Below are 20886 nucleotides of genomic sequence, written 5' to 3'. Positions count from 1 at the left end.
TTGCATAATAATCCATTGTGTTTTGTTTTTTAAGGAGAACAAAATGTTTACATGAAATCCTGACTGACAGCCAAATTTCAGAATGTCATGGAAGTGGACGTCAGTGCGCCCTCCAGTGGACAAAATGAGCAACAACGGTTAAATGTAATGAAAAGCTGCAGCTTGTGTTTGGAGCGTCTGAAGGGCCCCCGCGGGGGCCGGTGGTGGCCCACGGGTCGTATGTTTCCAATTGCTACCTTATCTGCACCTTCAGCTTGAAATCTCATCTGCTGTTCAAGCTAATCTGCTCTGCCACTTGATCCGCACGTGTTTGAACATCTCTTGTAACGCACGTCACATTTAGCAGCTAGCGTGTAACGCGTCTTTGCTTCCTGGTAACGTCGCCCTGTTGCCACGGCAACCGCTATGGTCCGACACGCAAACATGCGGTGCGGTGCGGTGCGGGCAACGCGTGCGCTTGCGTCACTATGGCATCACGTCACGATGACATCATCGGTATGACGTCACACCGACGACATGATGGCTGTTTACTTACATTCCTCTGAGGCGAAGGAGAACCTGACTGTTGTGGTTTTGCTCCAAAGGGTCCACAAAGTCTTGCAGCTCCTCCTGCATTTGTTGTTGCGCATCCTGCACCATCGCCCCCCTTTGCGTCTCTTCCTGCAGCAAGTCCCCCATTTGTTGCTGCACCTCCTCTTGCTCCTGCGACATCTCCTTCATCTGCTCATTTTCCCGCTTCTGCACCTCCTCCATTTGTTGCTCTTCTTTCTGCTGCATGCCACTCTCCTCCTCCTCCTCCTGCGGCATCCCCTTCAGTCCCCGCTGCACCTCCTCCTCATCCTGCACTTCTTCCCGCTCCTGCTGCGCCTCCTCAGCTTGATCCTCCATGCTGTCGGCAAGCTGTACCTCCTCCTCTTGCGCCTCCTTCGTTTGTTGCTCTTCCATTTGTTGAGCCTCCTCTTCTTGCTGTAGCTCGACCTCCTCCTGCGGCATCTCCTTTATTTGTTGTTGCACCTCCTTTTCTTCGCCCCCTTGTGTCTCATTCTCCTGTTGCTGCTCCTCCTCCCCTACCTGCAAGTTCACCTCCTCAGTTTCATCCACCTTCTCCATACTAACAGCCCGCTGCACCTCCTCCTGCGGCATCTGCTTTATTTGTTCCTCTTCCTGTAGCCGCACCTCCTCTTCGCGCACATGAACCTCCTGTTCAGTTTGACCCTCCCGCTCCATACAAACAGCCTGCTGCGCCTCCTCCATCCCTTGCTGCACCAACTCCCTCACGTGCTCCTCTTCCTGCTTCTGCACCTCCTCCTGCTGCACCCCCTCAGACTGATCCTCCTGTTCCATGTTGACAGCCTGTTGCGCCTCCTCTTCTTCTTCCTGTTGCTCCTCGTCAGCTGGCTGTACCTGCTCCCGTTGCACCTCCTCTATGTCTTCCTCCTCCTCAGTCTGTTGCATCTCCTCCTCAACTTTCATCTCTTCTCCCTGGTGCACCTCCTCCTCCAGCGTTATCGTGGCCTCCTCTTGGCCGTGGGTGTTCATGTGGGTGTGGAGGAGGAGGCGCAAAAGGAGGGGGAGGCCAGGAAGGAGCGTCGGAAGTTCATCAACTTCCTGTCCGCGGACGGACGATCTCCACGACGATGACGATGATGATGAAGAGGAGGCGCAGGGCGAGGAGGCGTCAAAGTTGACGTGTTGAGAGAAAGGAAAGGGTGAGAAAAAGGAGGCGCTGTGGACGGACTTTCTGCCGGTCTGGACGCTTCTGAGCGTCGGACTCCTCGTTCCGGAGCGTGTCGCCGTGGCAACGCAGGCAGGAAGCGCAAGGCGGTGAGGATGGATAGAGAGAGAGAGAGAGAGAGAGAGAGAGAGAGAGAGAGAGAGGCAGTGGAGCACGTTAGACGGCGTTACCGTGGCAACGCAAAAGCGGACTGTTTCTAAGAGTGATGGAATCCTGCAGCCGACACACACACAGCATCATTGCGCTTCTGTGCTCCTCATCCATTTTATTCCCAACCTCCTTTCTTTTTTTGTCATTTCTTCTTTCCTGCATCTCTCCCACCTTCTCGTCTTTTCCTCCTCTTCAAACTTCCTCCTAACCTGCTCTTCTTGCTCGTCTCCTCATCTGCTCCTTCCCCTTCCATCTTTTGTTTTTCTGTCCTCTCCTGCTCACAATCCTTCTTCCTTATTTAGTCCTCCTCTTTTTCCCCCCCATCCCCTCTACCTTAATGAATCCTCCACCTTTCCTCCATTCTTTCACTTTTCTCCTCATTTGTCCCCTTTCACTCCTGCTCTTTTGTTTCCTTTGCTTTCCGTCTCCTTCCCTCCATCCTTTCAATGTTGTTTTTGTGCTTTGAGACGACAACGCGCAGGCGGCGGCGGCGGCGGCGGCGGCGGCGCAGGCACCTTGTCTGCAACTTTTTCTCTGCGCTGCGATTGGCTGCCGGCGGGCGGCCCCGCCTCCTGATGTCCCGCCCGCTCTTCCGTGGGCGGCTGTGTGAGAAGGTCACCTGCCGCAGACGACACACAAGAAAATATTTTTTAGGAAAAAAAAAAAAACAAACAAAGAAAATGGCAGCAAACTTCCTTTCAAATGAGAAGTTTATGTGATGAGATGTTTTCATTAATGAGTGATTAACCAAGCAATTATTGAATAAAATAGTTCCACGTATACATGTCATTGTTCATCAATAATTAAAAATGAGGGATGGGCGAGTACCGATACCAAGGGGCATTGGGGCCAATACTCGGCCTCATTTCAAGTTATTGACTATTCATGACAGTAGGCTGCCCTCTTGTGGCCGTTTTATGATCAGGAACTGAAAGTGAAGGATAGAAAATTGCCATTCATGCAATTTGAAAGAAAAATGCTTTATTGGGATTTACAGAGCTTTCTTGAAAATTAGCTGTCGTTTTTTTTTTGTGTGTGTTTGTTTGTGTGTGTGTGTGTGTGGGAGGGGGGGGGGGATGTATCAACAGTACTAGTGGCATCAGTATTTGAATACTTGCATTGGTTTAAAAAAGTGGTATCAAACATCCCAATTTAAAATGAATCAAATATTTATTGAATGAGTATGAATTCATGAATAAAAATAACAAAAAAAGTACAATAAAAAAAAAAAAATCATGATTGGTCAGTCGTGCCGTGGTTAATTGCTGCTCTCCAATCAGCATAACGACACGTGTGTGTGCGTGTTCACAAAAGACAACAACACGTTTGTTCGAATTGAAAAGATGCAAAAACAAAGTTGAGCAAAAGTCGGCGACGTGACGTTGACTGGCGAAGCCCCACAGGAGGCGCTATTGTGACATCTGACCTGTGTTGGGCACGCCGGCGGCGCCGATGACGACAGGCGTCTCGGGGTCCAGGCCAGAGCGGAAGGATCCCATGGTTGTGCGGAGGTCGGGTTGGCCACGGACGCCGCCGCCACACGTCGACGGTCCGAGCGTCGGCGATGTCGTCGGCCTCCAGTCGATGATGAAGAGGAGGAGGAGGAAGAGGGGCGGGGGTAGGGGTGGGTGGGCTTGGCTCAAGGTTATATTATGGGATGTGTTGCCGCACAGGTCCACAATTTGGAACAACAACACGTGGCAGGAAACGATGCAAATGAGCTCATTCCATATGCAAATGAGGGCCGTCATTTCAACTTGCCGACTCGCTGAAATCGGCTGATCGGTGATTTGCATCAAGTGGGTTGAAATTCATTTCATTCAATTTGAAGACAACAACATTTTGTGGAAAATTATCATTTCGTGCCAAATACGTATTCATTGTGCAAATGTCTGTGAAATATATTTTCTTGTTGTTAGGATTCAACAGCAGGTGCAAGAAAATGTCAATAAATGGCTTTGAAGTCGACTTGTTGGGACACAAGCAAAGATTTTGCATTTATTTGATCTGCCATTGATGAAAAAAACACACCAATAAAAGTTAAGACGCACAAAAATGATCCAAAATCCATCGTCAAAAAATACACGCCAACAAAAACACTCCAAAAAGAAAATATTGCTTATTATTTACGACAACTAAATGAACAAAGTTTTAAAAGGTTGTTCATGCTTTTTTGTTGTTGTAATATTTTATTAGTTGATAAATAATAACTACGGTATATGTAAAATGTAATTATTTTACCAATATATATATTTACCATCTTATTAACCATAAATAAAGCAGCCATTTTTTCCATGTATATCTATATATATATATATATTTAATTTTTCTATTATTTATAATAAGTTAAATATTTCCAAAAATATGTCAAATTACTCATTTATTTTATTACATTATTTGCACAAAATAATGTAACTAATAATCCAATAAATGTGTTTTATTCATTAAAAAAGTATGACAAATATTTTATTTTATTAGTTGATAAATAATAACATATGTAAAATTCTTAGGAACCAAAAATGAAGCAGCCAATTGAGCTTTTTGTCCATGCATTTTGTTTGTCTATTACTTATGAATAAGTTAAAAATAGATCATAATACAAATTTATTTGACTGCATTATTTGCACAAAATAATCTAACAAATAATCCAATTTTTAATTTAAAAAAGTCTTTGACAAATATTTGATGTTACTAAGAAGGGACTTGGAAGAAAGTAGAAAGAAAAAGTGCTGGTCTTCCCTGAGTGTTTGTTGGTCTTCAGAGGTGGGCGTGGCCGGCGTGGGCGTGGCCGGCGTGGGCGTGGCCGGCGTGGCCGGCGTGGCCGGCGCGCTCGTCCGCTTGCGTTTGGTCTGCGAGGGCCTCCAAGCTTCTGAGCTGGCGCAGGAAACCCGGGTTGGGGCGCGCGGCGGGCCGGGCGGCCAGAACGCACGCCAGGGCCGACTGGAAGGAGCGACGTTGGCGCGTCATCAGGTAGCCGACGGCCACCGCCGGCGCTCGGGACACGCCGGCGTTGCTGTGGACCAGCACCACGCCCTTCTGACACACAAAGCGCAAGCGGGCGTTACGAGCCGAACGTCCACTGTGGGGCGCCAGCGAGCACCTGTTTGATTAACAATCGTACTTTCGAATCCTGAGACGCCTTTCAAAATAAGAGCATCGCTTGGACCATGGCCGAAGTTTGCGCAAAGTGAATGAACGCATACTTCCTGGAAGCAAGACCCGCCAGTGTGTGTGTGTGTGTGTGTGTGTGTGTGTGTGTGTGTGTGTGGTGTCGTGTTCAGATGTCATGCGATCTGCATGCTCATTAATAAAACAGGAAGCGAACGTTGCTGCATTATTGACACGGGTCACGTCGCACGTAAGATGCTGCAAGTGGACTGTCGAGTGCGCACTCCAACAAACAACTCCACAACACACGCACACATGCTATATTTGTGTAATATTGCACATTCCTGTCACATTTTTGTAACATTTTGACACATTTGTGTGACACGGTTCAAAAAGTGGAATTGGAGTTCATTTCTACTAAAGATTTTTTTCCCCCTAAAGGGATACAAAGAAAAAGAACGATACTAAAATGTCAACCAAAAAAAATTTTCCTGGGGGAAAAGAGTCTTTTTAACTAATAATTTTTAAAGTAAGATTTATCATATTTTTTCATTTAAAATATCTTCTTCTTTTTTTAGACTTGCAATTATAACAAACAGATATCAAAGTGCACTAACAAGCTAGAGAGAACACAGAAGGACCATTAATAGACTTCAATGAAAAAAGATTGATTTGAACGCAGGAAAAAAAAAAATCTCAAACACTCAACATTGCGCTATTTTGTTTTGAGTAAAAAAAAAGTCACTATTTGTAAGGAAAACAAAATCTGCATTTGACGGAAATTTTCTTTAAAAAAAAAATTCTGTTAAAAAAAAGAATCCCGATTTTTCTTAAAAAAGGGCAAATTATTTTTCAAACATTTGAACGAGTGAATTCAGACTTGTCAGCAAAAGCAAGTAAGATGAAGCATTTCAAAATAAAACAAGATTGCGCTAACGTCCGCCTCCTTTTGAGTCTTGACGACAACATGCGTCTTGAGCAAGTTTCTACGTCTCGTGTTTGAAACGAAAGGCGTCCGTCGGCCTCATTTGCATACGGCCCGGTGTTCCCGGTGTTGGCTCGGGTGCGGCATTTGAAGCGCAAGCGTTACCTCGCGTCGCGCCTGCTGGATGAAGCGACAACACTCGTCCAGGAGCGGCGGGAGGAGCGCGTCGGGTCGGTCCAGGATGCTCAGCGTCTTGTAGATGAAGAGGTCGGGAAAGGCGTTGTCCACCCCGAAGGCCACGTTCAGGATGTGCGACACCTGAGACACACACACGCGCGCACACACACACACACACAGGTCTCAGCGTGGCTTGGCGCCGCGTGGCAAAGAGCGCCGGACGGCCGCTCGCCTTGTGCTTCCTCAGCGTGCTGAAGTCGTGCGCCGCATCCTGGCAACCTGGAAGATGTCAAAGTGTGACATTTGTGTTGATTTTGTGCAAGGCTGCTTTTTAAAGTGTGTGAGACGACTTTGGCTGGGAATCGTTGACTGTCTCACCAGATTCAGAATTTTGTTCTCCAAAATGATGCGATTGACCATTTCTGCTTCAATTTATATAATGGTCAAGATCTACTGGTCTGGTTTGCAATACACAAACGGAGACATGAAAATGCCTTTTTTCATGATTAACATTTTATTTACATGGATTCAATGTTGAATTGGAAGCAAAGTGCCTTTTCCACAACTGCTACTCTACGTAGCTTAAACGTATGTCCTTCTTTGTAAACCGTATCTTGTGTCCTCCCTTGAGCAGACCGACTCCAGTTTAGCAGGCGGGCCTCAAAAAGAGTCCAATGCGGGCATGGCTTTGATGGCTTTGATGGCTTTGATGGCTTTGATGGCTTTGACCCGTTCCGTTGTGACCAAACAGAGTGGACGATTCAAGCAGTCGCTTGCTCGCTTGCTTGTATTTATTTGCAGAACTCAACACAGACCGGACGTACGGTCCGTTGATCCCGGCTCGTAGCTCGTGCTGGTCTGCCTCACTTCCTGTCGTGTGTTCCCTCAGTCCAATCAGTCCCCCGAGCAACATCAAGTCAAACTAACAACACTATTGTTACACTATCAAGTCGTTTATTGCACTCCAGTTGAGTTCAACTGTAAATCTAAACACGCTAAACGAAGAAAATGACCGTGTTTAGCTTGTTTCCTAAACGTAGCTAGCTCAAGGCTAACACACAATTGAAAGTGCCATTGACTTGCTAACGCTAATTAGCGCGCTAATCGCGGCACTTTTAGCACTCAAAAGAACGACTATTCATACAAAGCGCTTGAGGAACGTATCCAGCGAAGCATCGCTTAACATTACTCACCGGAAAATGCGCTTCCTACACTTGGAACGAAAACAAAACAACTTTGATTGGAATAACCTGATGGTGACTTTTTTCTTCTACTCACTAATGTGGCTACAACTGAACACACGGAACCACACTGCCCCTAAGTGGCCAAAGCGGGTACAACACGAACAGCGCTCCCGGTAAAGGCACACACAAACAAGGGAAAGACAGCATGAAATAATTTCAATAAAATGGATTCGGAATCATACGAAATGAGAAAGGGTCCCAAGTGACGACGTCTTCCGTTTGCAAGCGTGCGACTCACCCAGCAGCAGGTCGGGTTCGATGGCGCCCACCTGGAGGTCCCAGGAGGTGTCGGGGACGTACCCCGGCGCCGTCTCCGGCGGGGCGGGCTCCTCCACCGCCGTCACCACGGAACCCTTCCAGGTCTCGATGACGCGGCGACCGCTCAGCGACGTCACGCGAGTGCACTGACGCTTCAGACGCGTGCGCGGGAAATGCCTGATCTCCTTCGCCAGGGACTCCATGAAGGCAAAACTTCTGGAACACGGAAAACAACGTGGGCGGGTCTTTGGCATCATTCTGTCACTTCAAGTCAATGAATTTTCAGTGTTCATGAAAAACGCTGTTGCGGGAAAGTCGCTAAATTTGTGATCAAATCTTGATATCAATGAGTTTGGGGGCGGGACTTGATAGGTTTTTCTTCCTCCCACTCCTTCTCAGGCAAGGTTTAGTGGAGTATCGTCTGGATATATTGTTGATGTCGATTGCTGCTTTATGGAAGCGTATTGCATTCATTTGAGGACAAAAAAAACTTTGGAGAAAAAAAGAAAAACAGGAGGAAAAATGAAACAAATATAATTCAGAAAAACAAGGAGAACAATTATTTTAAAAAACAGATTCAATTAAGAAAAAAAACATGCTGATGCTGTTTTTTGGAGTCATTTTTCAAGTGAATGCAAAACGCTTCTGTACTGCCTGAAATAAATAATGAAATGAAATTCAGAACTTGCTCTTTCATCACAAAATGGGTGCAGGTGTACCTCAAGGTTCTGTACCGGGTACCCTTTTTCACTTCTTTTTTTAATCACTTGTGAAGCAAGTAACAGTTTGAAGACAAGAATGAAGCGAAAGAACAGCAAGCATCGTAAAAGTGCGACGCGGCATTTTGTTGGCTTCGGCCTCGTCCGCATCGCCGGATGTGCGTCACCGTTCTGAAGCCAGGAGACTTTTTTCGGGCCACAATGTTTGCTCACTTGACCTGAAGCTGACTTGGCAGGATTAGCAGCAGCAGCCACAAGTCAGACTTGACATTTTGGGGAGATTTGTTTGTTGGAAAAGGGTCACGTATCCTACCTGACGGTATCTTTCACCACCTGGCAAACGGGGATTTTTCAATTCCACAAAGTGGAGCAGCTGTGGTCGCGTCCGGCTGAAAGTTCCCCTCGACACAATAATAATAATAATAATAATAATAATTTCACCAAAAAAAAAGAGAAAAAAAAGACGGCTTGCTTGTTGTGGCCGGTCGCGTTTGTGTGACTGGACCTCGTTCAGGAGCAACCCTCAACCTGCAGACGTCATAAGTGTGTCACATGACACCCGACGCCGCCGCTGCACTCGCACGCGGCACAAAAGAAAAAGAAGAAGAAAAAGAAGAAGAAAAAAAAGAGAAAAGGAACCGTGCTCAAGTATTCATTGAACGAAAACTACTTAATCATACTGACGAGCGTCTCTAATATTTTGACCGGCATTCATAAACATCCACAAATTTGTTATTTGTTGTCCTATCAAATATGACATGGTGTACCTAATGAAGTGGCCGCTTGTGTTACATTTGTAACACTTGAGCATCATTAGCGTTCGGCGGGTTTAAGTTGGCGTGTGTTGCAGCGCTTCCACTTGTGTTGCGTTTGAGTCCCAATGTTCCATTTGTGTCACATTCGGCTGCGTTGTTTAGTTGTGTTCTCTTCGTGTGACAATGCGTGTTCTTTTTCCTATTTGTGTTCAACGTTCGCATTAGAAATGGTTCGCTAAAGACTTTGTGTATATTGTTATTATTATTGATTTGCAACTGGACCGATGACCAAATGTAAGAAGTGTGTTCACGTGTACAAACGTGAAAGTGTAGATTCTTGCTTTGAAATAAATAGGAATCTAATCAAGGCATGCAGTGATGGTGCGCGTCCACTAGAGGGCGCCACATAGTCACTTAAACACTCAAGCGGACCTTTTGAAAAGGACAACTGGAATGGTTGTTGGTGCAAATTCCACCTCCTCCTCACCCTTGATCACGCAATCACCATCTAAGAACTCGGGCTGGGCAATAAATCGAATTCATTCGATAAATCGTCATTTTTTAAATCGAATTGTTGAAAATTTGCTAAATCGTGAAAACGTCCTCTGGATTATTAAATGTTGTGTTGTTACATTCAGATGTTATTGTGAGTTGTAATTTGGCTAACTATGAATATTAAGTTTATGTTAAAATTGATTTAGAATCAGTATACATGATTGTTTTCTGAACATTTTGCACAGGAAATTATATTTGAATAAATGTCACCTTTCAATAAATGTTTGTTGGATTTATTAGATTAAAATCAATTCAAATCGTAATCCTCTTGAATGACTGAAAATAAAAAATAAAAATCTAGATTTTTTTGGGGGAGGGGGGGGGGGGGGTCATTATCGTCCAGCCCTTTAAAGAACATTTGTCAAAATGTGTGTTGTTTACTTCAATGTAGCATGTCTTTAATTCAGGGAACAAACAGTTAATTGTCGATGTCATGACTTTAAATAACTTTTTTTTTGGAGCTATTGACACACATTTGAACTACATTATTTCGCTTTTGAGTTACATTTGTGTTGCTTCATCTTGCAAATGTTGCTTTCCACGTTTCCAAGCCTCTCTAGCAAGCCTGCATGTGTGTGCGCACGCGTGTGCGTGTGCGTGCGTGCGTGTGTGCACGCATGCAGCTGTGCTTATATTTATGTTGGAAAAGATTCTGGTAGTTTCCAAGAACATTTTAGTGCGGAAAAAAGAAGGAAAACAACACTTTTTTTTGCCTTTAATTGGCCCTTCCCATGTCTCTGACGCACGCACGCACGCACGCACGCACGCACGCAGATATTGTCATCGCAGCCATGCTAGTTGTGTTGTCTTACTAAATGCATTTCTTCGGCGTGATGGTTTGACAGTGGAGGAGGACATGAATGTTGATAAGATCCTCGTGAGACAAACACACACATAAGAGGAGGCAAAAAGAAGGGATGAGGGAAGGAAGGCTGGAGGGAGGGAGGGAGGGAGGGAGGAAAAAGTGCTGACGGGCTCCCTTCTGCGTGTTGACACATGAGTCACAAAACCCACTGTGTGTGTGTGTGTGTGTGTGTGTTGGCAGTAAGTCAACTCAAACATGAGAAGCTCCTGCTGCAACATCTGACAACCATTACTGCTTTCACACACACACACACACACACACACACGCACGCACACGCGCACACGCACACGCACGCAGTTTGCAGCGTCATCCCACTTGGTCGGAAGGCAAACAGAGCGGAGGAGTTTAAGCACCGGGTTCAAAGTGGACTCAGTCAGGCAGCAGAGGAGGCGCTGCAGTGTGTATGGATGTGGGCCGCAATGCATGCTGGGAAGTGGAGTTCTTTCCAATGCGGCTAGCAAACCTTCTCAAGACATTTGAATGCAGCATGAGGCCAAGTCACGTACTTGAGGACCAGGACCAGGACCAGGTCCAGGTCCAGGTCCAGGTCCAGGACCAGGTCCAGGACCAGGTCCAGGTCCAGGACCAGGTCCAGGTCCAGGTCCGCTTGGGGCCGTCACGCTCGGTGGACTTTCCGTGGAACGGCAGACATGTTGACAATGAGCTGCAAGCCGATCAAGCAACAATGTGGGAAGCTACAAAATCTTGTTTTGTGTTGCACTCGCATTTGTGTCATTGACTCGCACCGTGTCATGACGGTCTTCCGCCACTGGGGACTTCACCATCCACAACGGTGTCGCATTGCTTCTGTTTGCCATTCGCTTAATATGAACAAGAGATTTGTAAAAAAAAAAAAATGAGCTCGACTCACGTTTAGTACAGAACAGTTGAAGCATAACTAAGACGGGTCTGCCATCTAGTGGTGACTGGTGAATTTGCAACTTCAAGCTACAGTTGGTGCATATTTGCAGTTTTGCATAGTTGGATAAGGATTGTTTTTTGTGCACCCGTTTTTCGCAAGAAATGTCGATTGAATGTTTAGCAGTAATTTCTGAAGATTTTTTTTTTATTTGCCCCCACAAAAAAATGTCCCTGAATTTTTAGTTTTATTGTTTCATTTGTAAAAGAAAAAAGACAATATAAAGCAATATTCAAATTGAAAGTAAAGTAAAAGAAATGAAACAAGGAAAACTTGTTGATCATACGTTTGCTAACTTTTTTGGTGTGCATATTAAATAGTGGCATTAAAAGGAATGAAGATGAAAATGTGGTCGGGGGGCACCGCTCGCCCACCCCTGCAGCTGATGAACAGCAGCCGAGCGCGTCTTACGCTCGTCTGCTGTTGCACGGCTGGCGTGTGAAGAGTTAACGAGCTTGGACAAAAGTCTTCGCAGTTTTCCCAGGACGGGAAGCCATCATTCGATACGCTGATCAATAAGACGCGCGCGCGTGCTGTCCGAACATCTGCGTCACGCACGGACCGAATTTGGCACGCATCGCTGACAGTATCGGACCAAACGTCAACGAAAGATGGGAGGGAAAAAAGGAGGATGTGAAAGAAGGAAGGAGAGGGGGAGAAAGGAGGACAAGATGCTAGTGGAATGAGGGCTGAGAAGGAAGAAGAGGGGGTAGAAAAGGGTAAAGGTGAAGAAGGAGGGCGGGAGCGAGGGAGGGAGGGGGAGAAGGAAGGAGATGGAGCGATGGATGGGGGGGGGGGGGGGGGAGAAAGGGACCAAAGGGACAAAAGTTTGCAAGATGGCAATAGTCAGGTTTGCATCCAATTACGTCCGATTCTGGATCGCCGATCGCTCAAGACTTTTGAAGCGGCGAGGCGGCCATCTTGCTCCTCACAAGAAACGTTTTTCAGCATTCATTGACAGTCTTGAAATTGGAGAACATTTGAGAACGCACTTTGTAGAAAAAGCATGATTTCAATTTGTTCAACATAAACAAGACGACGTCACACATTTTACAACTTGCCTTAAATACGTGTATAAACGATAAGCTTAATGATGTTTGCAGGAGGAAACGTAAGCATTAGAAGTGGAATTCAACAAAAGATGCCAAATCTAAGATTGGGGTCGACGGAGCTGGAGAAAGAAAAGAAAAGAGCAGTGGGCGAGACGGGACGCAGTGAGGGAGAAAAGTAGACACAGGTCAGAGCTGAGGAAGAGGAAGGACAGAAGAGTTGGACGAAAGAAGGGAACTGGAAGGAGGAAGGAGGAAGGAGGGAGGAGGAAGGAGGAAGGAGGAAGGAGGAAGGGGTGAGGAGAAGTCAGTTGAAAAGGAAAGCAGAGAAGAAGAAGAAGAAGAAGAAGAAGAGGAGAGTTGGACGGAAGAAAAAGTCTGCAAGAAGAGGAGGAGGAGGAGGAGTGTGCCCCTCCCTCCCTCCCCGCCCCTCCCCTCGCTGGTCTCCAGGGTGCGAGTGGACTCGCAGTCATAAGGACAGGCAGCGGCTCGGCCAACACACCAGCGGCGCCTGCCAAACTCTCCGAGCAGCACCGCCAGACCCGAGTCGCCAGCAGCTGCTATCCGTGCGGCCATGAGGCAGTGGGGAGCCGCGGTGGCGGCGGCCGTGGCGGCGGCGGCCGTGGTGGCGGCGCTGTGTCCGGCGCCGGCGGGGGCGGCGGCGTGCGAACCGGTGCGGATCCCGTTGTGCCGCTCCATGCCCTGGAACATGACCAAGATGCCCAACCATCTGCACCACAGCACGCAGGACAACGCCGTGCTCGCCATCGAACAGTTCGAGGGGCTGCTCGGTCAGTAAGCTGCGCCGCGCCGCACTCGCACTCGCACCCGGGCCTGTCGCTTTCAAACGGCTGCTGACGCGTCGCCATCGCCACCGAGGTGACGGTGAGCCGCTCGCTCACTCGTTGCGTGGCTTTTTCATGACGTCTGGAATTGAAAAGATTGCGTTTCATTTGGTGGGGCGCATTTAAAGGTCTGCTGTGATGAGGTAACGGTGACCCCCAGAGGTCAAAGGTCAGACAGCAGATAAGGGAAACGAAAGCTGTGAACCCGTCCAGTCGCCAGTTGCCAGAGTCACCTTTCGACCGATTTTCTTTGTCGTCCTTCGTCACCTTTTCTGCTTCGGTCTCGTCATCGTGACGGTTTCCGGATCGTCGTTTGGATTCGAGTCTTCGTTGTTGCAGTTTTGCAGATCGTCTTCGTTGTCAACTTGGATTGACTCAAGTCTTCCTTGGCATCTTCATGCTTTTTGTTTCTTTTTGTCTTTGCGTACTTGTTTGTCTTCTTGGTTGTCGTCTCATCTTCTTGCTCGTTTTCAAATGCATCTTCGCTCATCAGAGTCGATTCAAGTCTCGTAAGAATGCAAGAAAAAGCCTTTTCGGGCTCTGCAAAGACGCTTGACAAAAAACAAACAAAACGGAGCTGCTGCCCACGCTGCGGACAACCACACGGACGGGACGGGACGCCACAAGTAAACCGTCCCCGGCAGGAGCCTGAGCGTCCGCAGCCGGACCGAGTCCAAAGCTCTCGCCCGCAATCTCCGTCGGATGGTCGAGCCCGAAAAGCCGCACGAGCCGTTCCTGTTCATGGCCGAAGACGGACCGGAACGCAGAAAGTTGAGAAGGAAGCGTCCGTCCGGCAGATGAGGAGCTGGCGGGCGCGAGAAAAGAGGCGAGGGTTCAGCGCATGCAGACGGATGGCAAAACCTGATCGGGTTGGACCTGCAGCAGTCAAACATATTGCAAGCGTTCTTTAGTCCTTCCTGTTTTGGCGGCGTCAAGAAAAGTCCAGACTTGTTCCTGGTTTTTCTTGGTCCTGGCATCTCACTCGTCTTCTTTGCAGTTGAATCTTGCTTATTGGTCTTCTTGCTGATTTGGTTTTTTGACCAGTGCTTCTCATCAAATTCATTATCAGGAAGTCTTCCTCCTCGTCCTCTCTTTTGTTTCTTTGTCTTCCTTCCCTAATTGTTTTGCTCTTCCTCGCTTCAGTCAACTTGTCCTTGTCATCCTGTTTGTCTCATTGGTTTTAGTCTCCTGTTGTTTTTTGTCATTTTCAAATGAGCCTGGACTTTTTTAGTCTTGTTTTCCTCGGCGTCCTCATCTTCGTCGTGCCGTCTTCACTACGTTTGTTTTAGTCACGTCTTCCTTGTCGTCTTTTCTTCAACATCTGAATTGTTTCTCTACCATCTTGCTTTAGTCTCGTCTTCTTCGTCATCTTTGTTTTGGTCTTATTTTGATTGTCCTCATCTTTCAAGTGTCTTCTTGTCGTCTCATTGTCTTCCTTGTCTTCCTCCCTAGTTTGTATTTTGCTCCATTGGTATTCCTTTCAGTCTCTGGAATTCATTTGAGTCCGTCTTCCGGGTCAGTCGACTTTTGTCTTCTTGTTTGTGGTCTTTGCTGTCTTCTGCTTGAATGTCAAATCTCTCGTCGTAGGCTTGCCGTCCTTCAGTCCAGCAGTTGCAGCGGCACGCAAAGGACTTGCTGAGGACCTCCGAGGTTCATGCAAACAAGCGAGGGTGGCAATTGAAGCCCAAGTTTGTGCGCGATTCCCTTCCAACAGGTTTCGGACTGACATTAAGCATCAACAGCTGACGCTTGCTTTCCGGCGGACCCCAAAAGCCGCCAAAGCCGCCTCCTTGTCTCCCATTCACCCCTCAGCCTGTTGATGATCATCTCAGACGGGTATTGAGCAAGAAGTCAGTCCGGTTGCTTGGCACACCACTGAGCGGCACATGGGCCAGGGTTTTGGGCCAGGGTTTTGGGCCGGTTTAGAGCGCCTCATTGTGGCACGAAAAGCCCCGTGACGACCCGGTGGCTTACATTCCCGTCGGCAGAGGCTTCAAGTGGATCTTTTTTCACAGGTCAAACATGTTAAGACAGATGACCTGTATTTGATTGACAGTTGGGGGGCGTGGCTTCAGCATATTCTATGACACGCCCACACCGTTTCAAGTTGAAGTACCGCAGCAAGCTCGGACTTCTCTTTTTTGTCCTCCAAACACGTCTCGGCCGAGTCGCGTGTTATCGTATTGCTTACGCGGGCGCGCTAGCAACCGATAGCACGTTGTGTCATTCGCTATCATATGCTAACCTGCTTTTGTGTGAGCGATTAGCTTAGCGACAAGCCGGCACGTTGGCCACATTCCTTTTGTTACGCAAACATTGCACGCGACTCTTTTCAGCGGCTTGGGAAGCATTTTGAAGGTCGTGGCTAGCTAGCGAGGTCAACATGCGGACGCCCCACAGCTTTCTCAACTCTTTTGCGGGTCCCCGTCTTACCTGCAGCCATTCGGGAGCACTTTGACCCACTTGAATAGCCTCCAAATATTTTGTTGGTGTCAAACAGAAAGTGCCGATGTCCAAATATGGTCCATTTTTGTCAATACTGTTGGTCGGCCCCCCCGATGTGGGTGTTTGACTTTTGCAAATATGACTCAAGAAACATCAGTTTTGTTTCCTGAAAAGCCATCGTTTTGCAGATGTGAGTTTTGCGCCTGACGTGAGCGATAGGCAGCGTCTACAAAAACAAAGCCTAGACTCTTCTTTCGCCCGCCCCAAAAAGTTTGTACATTCTTCAGTAAAGTGGTGGAATATCAGCAAAAACATGGCGTGCTTGTTGTGACCAAAAACAGAACAGTGACTCGGACGCATTTCTTACACACTCGTCAGGATTCCGTCGCAAATCTTCCAGCGCGTTTGTCTTCACTCGGACGAGCGGTCGCCCGTTTTTGTCCGCGATGTAGAAAAACATGGCGGAAACCCGCAGGCGGCGCCGGGAGCTCGTCGGTCAGCTTCTCAGACGGAAGCGGTCGGGAAGGCGCAAGAATGATAATGATAGAGCGAAGGACGCGCAAGGAAGGAATGAGGGCGGGGCCAAAAACCTCAGACAGACGCTGAAGCTGCCTGACCCTGACGGCTCGCTACGCGCCCGCAAACACAAATTCAACACCATCTAAAGCTGCAGTGTGGAAAAAGGAAGTCGGACCACATTAGGATACAAAACACAAAAGATGTCATCTAAAAATGGCGGGCGCGAGTTCCGTTCCAGACGTTACCAGGAAGAAGAAATCCACCGTTTTTGAAAACTAACTTTATAACTTCCTTTAAGGTCCACAAATACACTTTTAAAATAATGTCAACTGATGGAAGATTTTGAGGGCGAGTAAAACAAAAAATCCCAAGAATCTCTTTTTCTATCCTCAGGTAACTTATGCATACTCGGGCTGGGTTTCAGCGTCCCCTGGGGTTCGGTTCCAAAAAATAGCCGCAAGAAACGAAATCTGCCACGTAGTTAGCTTCATGTTTTACATTTCTTATAAATGTACACATGGCAGATTGAATTCTTGACATTCGATGTCATTGCGTGATTGCATATTGCGATTATTGAGCGCGCGGTCCCGTCCGTCACCAACGGAACTTGTCGGTGACGTTTCTGACCGATGACAGGAAAAGGCGCGTCACTTTTCCCTCCGTGCCGGCTTTCAGGATTGTGCCAATCGTCTTTGAGCGTCTCCGTGGCCATTCCTTTCCAAACCAAAGGTTTCTCCGAGCACGTCGACTTGTGACGAGGCTTCCCGACGTGCCGACGACTTTGTGAGCGTGTGTTTACCTCCGGCAGGGACGGGCTGCAGCGCCGACCTGCTGTTCTTCCTGTGCGCCATGTACGCGCCCATCTGCACCATCGACTTCCAGCACGAGCCCATCAAGCCGTGCAAGGCGGTGTGCGAGCGCGCCCGGCGCGGCTGCGAGCCCGTCATGAGGCGCTACAACCACAGCTGGCCCGACAGCCTCCACTGCGGCGAGCTGCCCCTCTACGACCGCGGCGTCTGCATCTCGCCGGAGGCCATCGTCAGGGCCGACGCCGCCGGTAACGCTCGCTCGCCTGCGCGCCGCAAAACAAACATCGGCAAACATCGGCAAACATCAAAACCAAAAAGTCTAAAATTGGACACATTTAAGTGGAAAAGTAGCAACATTTAAAAAAGACATTGAAGATTTTTAGCCTCATCAGGGAAAAATTCACCATTAAAAAAAATGGCAAATGATTGAAAAAATTCTTAAATCTAAATAAAATGCATCAAAGATTACAAGTTTTGTCAAAAGAATGAATCATTAGAATTAATTGTAAAGAAATACAAACAAAATATGATTTTCACACATGCCTAAAAAAAAGCAAAATTTTGTAAAAAAAAAAAAAAGTCAAATTAAAAATGGTTGTAAAATAAAATTTCTTGATTTTCAACACCCCCCAAATAAATAAATAAAAGAATGTTAATTTAACAGCGATTTATATTTCCTCAATTAAACAACACATGGGAAACTAAAAACTGTCAACAAAAAATTAAAGAAAAAAGTCAAGAATTAACACAAGTAGTATTTAAAGTATTAAATGAAATGAAATATATTTTTCACAACTGTGAACAATTTTTTCAAATAAAATCTTGTAAAGTCTTCAAACAAAATGTGTCCTAAAAGCTATAAAAAGTCATGCAAATTGAAAAAAATTAACAAACCAAAAAAAGAAATAAAATACCAACAGTTTCCAAATGCGTGAATTAAAAAGAGTTGATTGGTGTCGACCCCGTGTTGTTTGTGTGTTTGCAGATCCGTACTACCAAGACCCGGCCCGGTGCAACCCAGGTCACTGAAAAAGCCACAAAATCCAAATCTCTCATTTTCCACCATTGGACTCCACAAAATGGATTTTTCATTTGATTGACAGAGTCCAGTCCGGACTTCCCCTTGGATGCCAACAACCTTCACTGCAGAGGAGACGTCGGTAAAGTCGCGCTTTGGCTTCGGGGAGGCCGAGCCGCCGCCGCCGCCGCCGCCGCCGCCGCCAGACGCTAACGTGACCTTCTCCGTGTGTACGCTCGTGTAGATCGCTGCAAATGTAAGACAGTCAAGATGGGTCTGAAAAGCTACCTGAAGAACAACTACAACTACGGTGAGTTCTTTTTTGGCTGACACCGACTATGAGAAGTGGACAACGCTGTCAACGCAGGCATTTTGGATTTTCTGGAGGTCTTGCGGGTTGTGCGGCAAGGCCTTTATGGTCAGCGTATTGCGCTCCATAACGCTGGCATGTCAACTTTGACATGAGGTTCGAGAGCCTGCCATCACTTCTGCAGGATTGGGATACCCCGTGTCAGGTCTTGGCCAATAAGATGGCTGACGTGAAAACAGCAAAAATGCGTGGATTTCCGTGTCTGAGCCGGTTTTGTCCGTGAAGGTCTCCCATTCAGAACCACCGTTATTAGCACTGCGCAGCACGACAGTCGTACCTTAGTCACACTGTCCACAGTAGCGACCAATCTACACGATCCTTTTCAGGTCTGTGAAGACAAGCAGATGTTTCGGACCTTTTTCCTGGAGTCACAAGCTCATGTTAGTCGTTCCTCTGCATGGTCACATTCAGGGACGACACTTCTTGGGATAGAGGTACGAGGCACTTGGTGAGGACACAAGCAAGGACTTTGCCATCGCGTCACTGCTTGAGGAACTTGAGGACAGTTTGTCTCTTTCCCAGAAATGTCACCCGTCAGGGCCGGGAGCTTTATTGTTGCTCGGGCTCGTGGCGGCCGTACGGGGCTCAGGAGGTAGAGACGCTCGCTCGTCCAGTGCCCGCAAGGTCGCTTGTGTTCTATGCCCGCTCGGTGGTGGTGGGAGGGGCCGTAGGCGCACACTGGCAGCCGTCAGCCTGCCCGCCCCAGGGCAGCTGTGGCTACTTCAGTAGCTTACGGCCACCGCAGTGTCAATGTGCCGACACACACTTATGGAATGCCTTTGTCTGGTTTAGTCCATACTTGGTAGCAGGCGCCACAGACAGTCTTAGGGTCACTGACGTCGGGCGTCACCAAAGGTGTGCGCGTCCTTCCGTGTCCACATGATTCTGTGAGTGAAGATTCCTGCTGTGAAAGCGTCTTTGTGCGTGTTCATGTGTGATGCGTGCAGTGATTCGCGCCCGTGTGCGCGAGGTGCGCACGCGCGGCATGGAGCCCACAGCGGTGGTGGAGGTTCGCGAGGTCCTCAAGTCTTCGCTGGTGCACATCCCCCGAGAGACGCTCACCCTTCACTACTCGTCCTCGTGCCAATGCCCGCCCGTCGCCGCCGGAGACGAGTACCTCATTATGGGATACGAGAACGAGGAGACGTCCAGGTAGGTCCGCTACGTTAGCATTTAGCGCGGCTGTGGGAAGAGGCTGACGGTGTGGGCGGGGCGGGGGCGGGGCCTCCGTTGCAGGCTGCTGCTGATTGACGGCTCCATCGCGCAGAAGTGGAAAGACAAGATGGGACGCAAAGTCAAGGTAGGACACACTTTTGACAAAATGGAACCCAAGTGCCTGTCGAACAATCGAGTCCGTTGGTAAACCGAAGTTTGCTCTAGATTGGAAATGAGTCACAAAACAACTCGTATACTATTATTAGAAATATTGAAATTGAATACTGGCAGAACAAAAGCGCTGTCATAGCTAAAAAAAAAATTGTTTACAAATATATGTGTGTATTTCTTTTCTTTTTAAATAAAGTTAGTCTAAAGATAATCAAATAAATAAAACATTGGTAGTATTTTATCCTATGGTGAAATTGTGTATTTTATATGCAAGGATAAGTGGTTGAGATAATAGAGATTTTATTTTCTGCCTTCTAATTTGATATATAACAGATCAATTGATTGTTGGCCTTCTTTAACGATAATGTTTAACACGCTTTGTGTGTGTGTGTGTGTGTGTGTGTGTGTGTGTGTAGCGGTGGGATCAGATCCTGCAGGGAAAAGCCCGAGCAGCTCATCGCCGGAGTCGCCACTAAGATGGAACCAAACGTGTGTTGGTGCGCGCAAGAATGTGTGTGTTTATTGCACTATCACAAGTAGCTGAATGTAGTTCATTTATCTTTGCACATTTAGTGCGTGCGTGCGTGCGTGCGTGCGTGCGTGCGAGGCTTCTCACCAGGATCTCGTCATCATAAAGGGAATTTCTACGTTTCACATCAAGTCAGCAACTAAAAACAAAATTCATTCAATTTGTTGAACGCTTCTTTTGTAACCATAGCAACATAAACAATAGATCAACAAGATGGTTTGCTCTTGAAAAGGAAAAAGTGACGCCGCTCTTGAATGGATTCCGTTTCGCATGCGATGACGACGTGGTTACTTTGAAAAAACGAATGAAAGTGACCACGAAAGACCGAAAAATAAAAACGTTTGTTTTTTTAACAGTAATTCATTTGTCTGTTTCTTCCCCCGTCCGTGTCCGTTCCAATAACGTCCATTGGAAAGAGTGCCCAAAAAAAAAGAAAGAGTGCCGAAAAAAAAGAAAGAAAGAAAGAGTGCAGAAAAAAAAGAGTGCCGAAAAAAAAGAAAGAAAGAAAGAGTGCCGAAAAAAAGAAAGAAAGAAAGAAAGAGTGCCGAAAAAAAGAAAGAAAGAAA

General features: G+C 47.1%; 2 protein-coding genes across 5 annotated transcripts in view; one reads left to right on the top strand and one right to left on the bottom strand.

Moving 5' to 3' along the window:
* LOC144060052 (dual specificity calcium/calmodulin-dependent 3',5'-cyclic nucleotide phosphodiesterase 1A-like) overlaps positions 1-20886 on the bottom strand; it is a 30732-nt gene that overhangs the window by 8981 nt on the left and 865 nt on the right. Inside the window, exons 1-5 of one of the 4 annotated variants that reach the window (XM_077579184.1) lie at positions 8630-8884; positions 7578-7813; positions 6328-6374; positions 6084-6236; positions 2401-2504 (exon numbers count right to left, since the gene is read on the bottom strand). In XM_077579184.1, coding sequence (XP_077435310.1) covers positions 2401-2504; positions 6084-6236; positions 6328-6374; positions 7578-7800 — 527 coding nt within the window. In that variant the 5' untranslated portion in view covers positions 7801-7813; positions 8630-8884. Of the gene's footprint in view, positions 1-535; positions 1872-2400; positions 2505-3838; positions 4922-6083; positions 6237-6327; positions 6375-7577; positions 7814-8629; positions 9194-20886 lie in introns of those variants that run through there. The other 3 variants (XM_077579187.1, XM_077579185.1, XM_077579183.1) reach the window with 3 other exon arrangements.
* Positions 12922-20679, top strand: frzb (frizzled related protein). The gene is made up of 8 exons (XM_077579188.1): positions 12922-13250; positions 17077-17325; positions 18063-18098; positions 18181-18237; positions 18340-18405; positions 19413-19617; positions 19702-19765; positions 20208-20679. Exons 1-8 carry the CDS (start codon positions 13034-13036, stop codon positions 20265-20267), a joined length of 954 nt encoding a protein of 317 aa, XP_077435314.1. The 5' UTR covers positions 12922-13033; the 3' UTR covers positions 20268-20679.

The sequence above is a fragment of the Vanacampus margaritifer genome, chromosome 11, assembly GCF_051991255.1.
Source record: "Vanacampus margaritifer isolate UIUO_Vmar chromosome 11, RoL_Vmar_1.0, whole genome shotgun sequence".
Taxonomy (NCBI): domain Eukaryota; kingdom Metazoa; phylum Chordata; class Actinopteri; order Syngnathiformes; family Syngnathidae; genus Vanacampus; species Vanacampus margaritifer.
The sequence above is the reverse complement of the archived record's forward strand: the minus strand, read 5'-3'. Positions and strand labels throughout refer to the sequence as shown.

Bases quoted from the DNA above. Each gene is read 5' to 3' on its own strand.
- frzb (XM_077579188.1), top strand. From the start codon at position 13,034: ATGAGGCAGTGGGGAGCCGCGGTGGCGGCGGCCGTGGCGGCGGCGGCC. The intron at 18,406-19,412 runs GTGAGTTCTTTT...TGATGCGTGCAG, and splicing joins GAAGAACAACTACAACTACG to TGATTCGCGCCCGTGTGCGC. The intron at 19,618-19,701 runs GTAGGTCCGCTA...CCTCCGTTGCAG, and splicing joins GAGAACGAGGAGACGTCCAG to GCTGCTGCTGATTGACGGCT.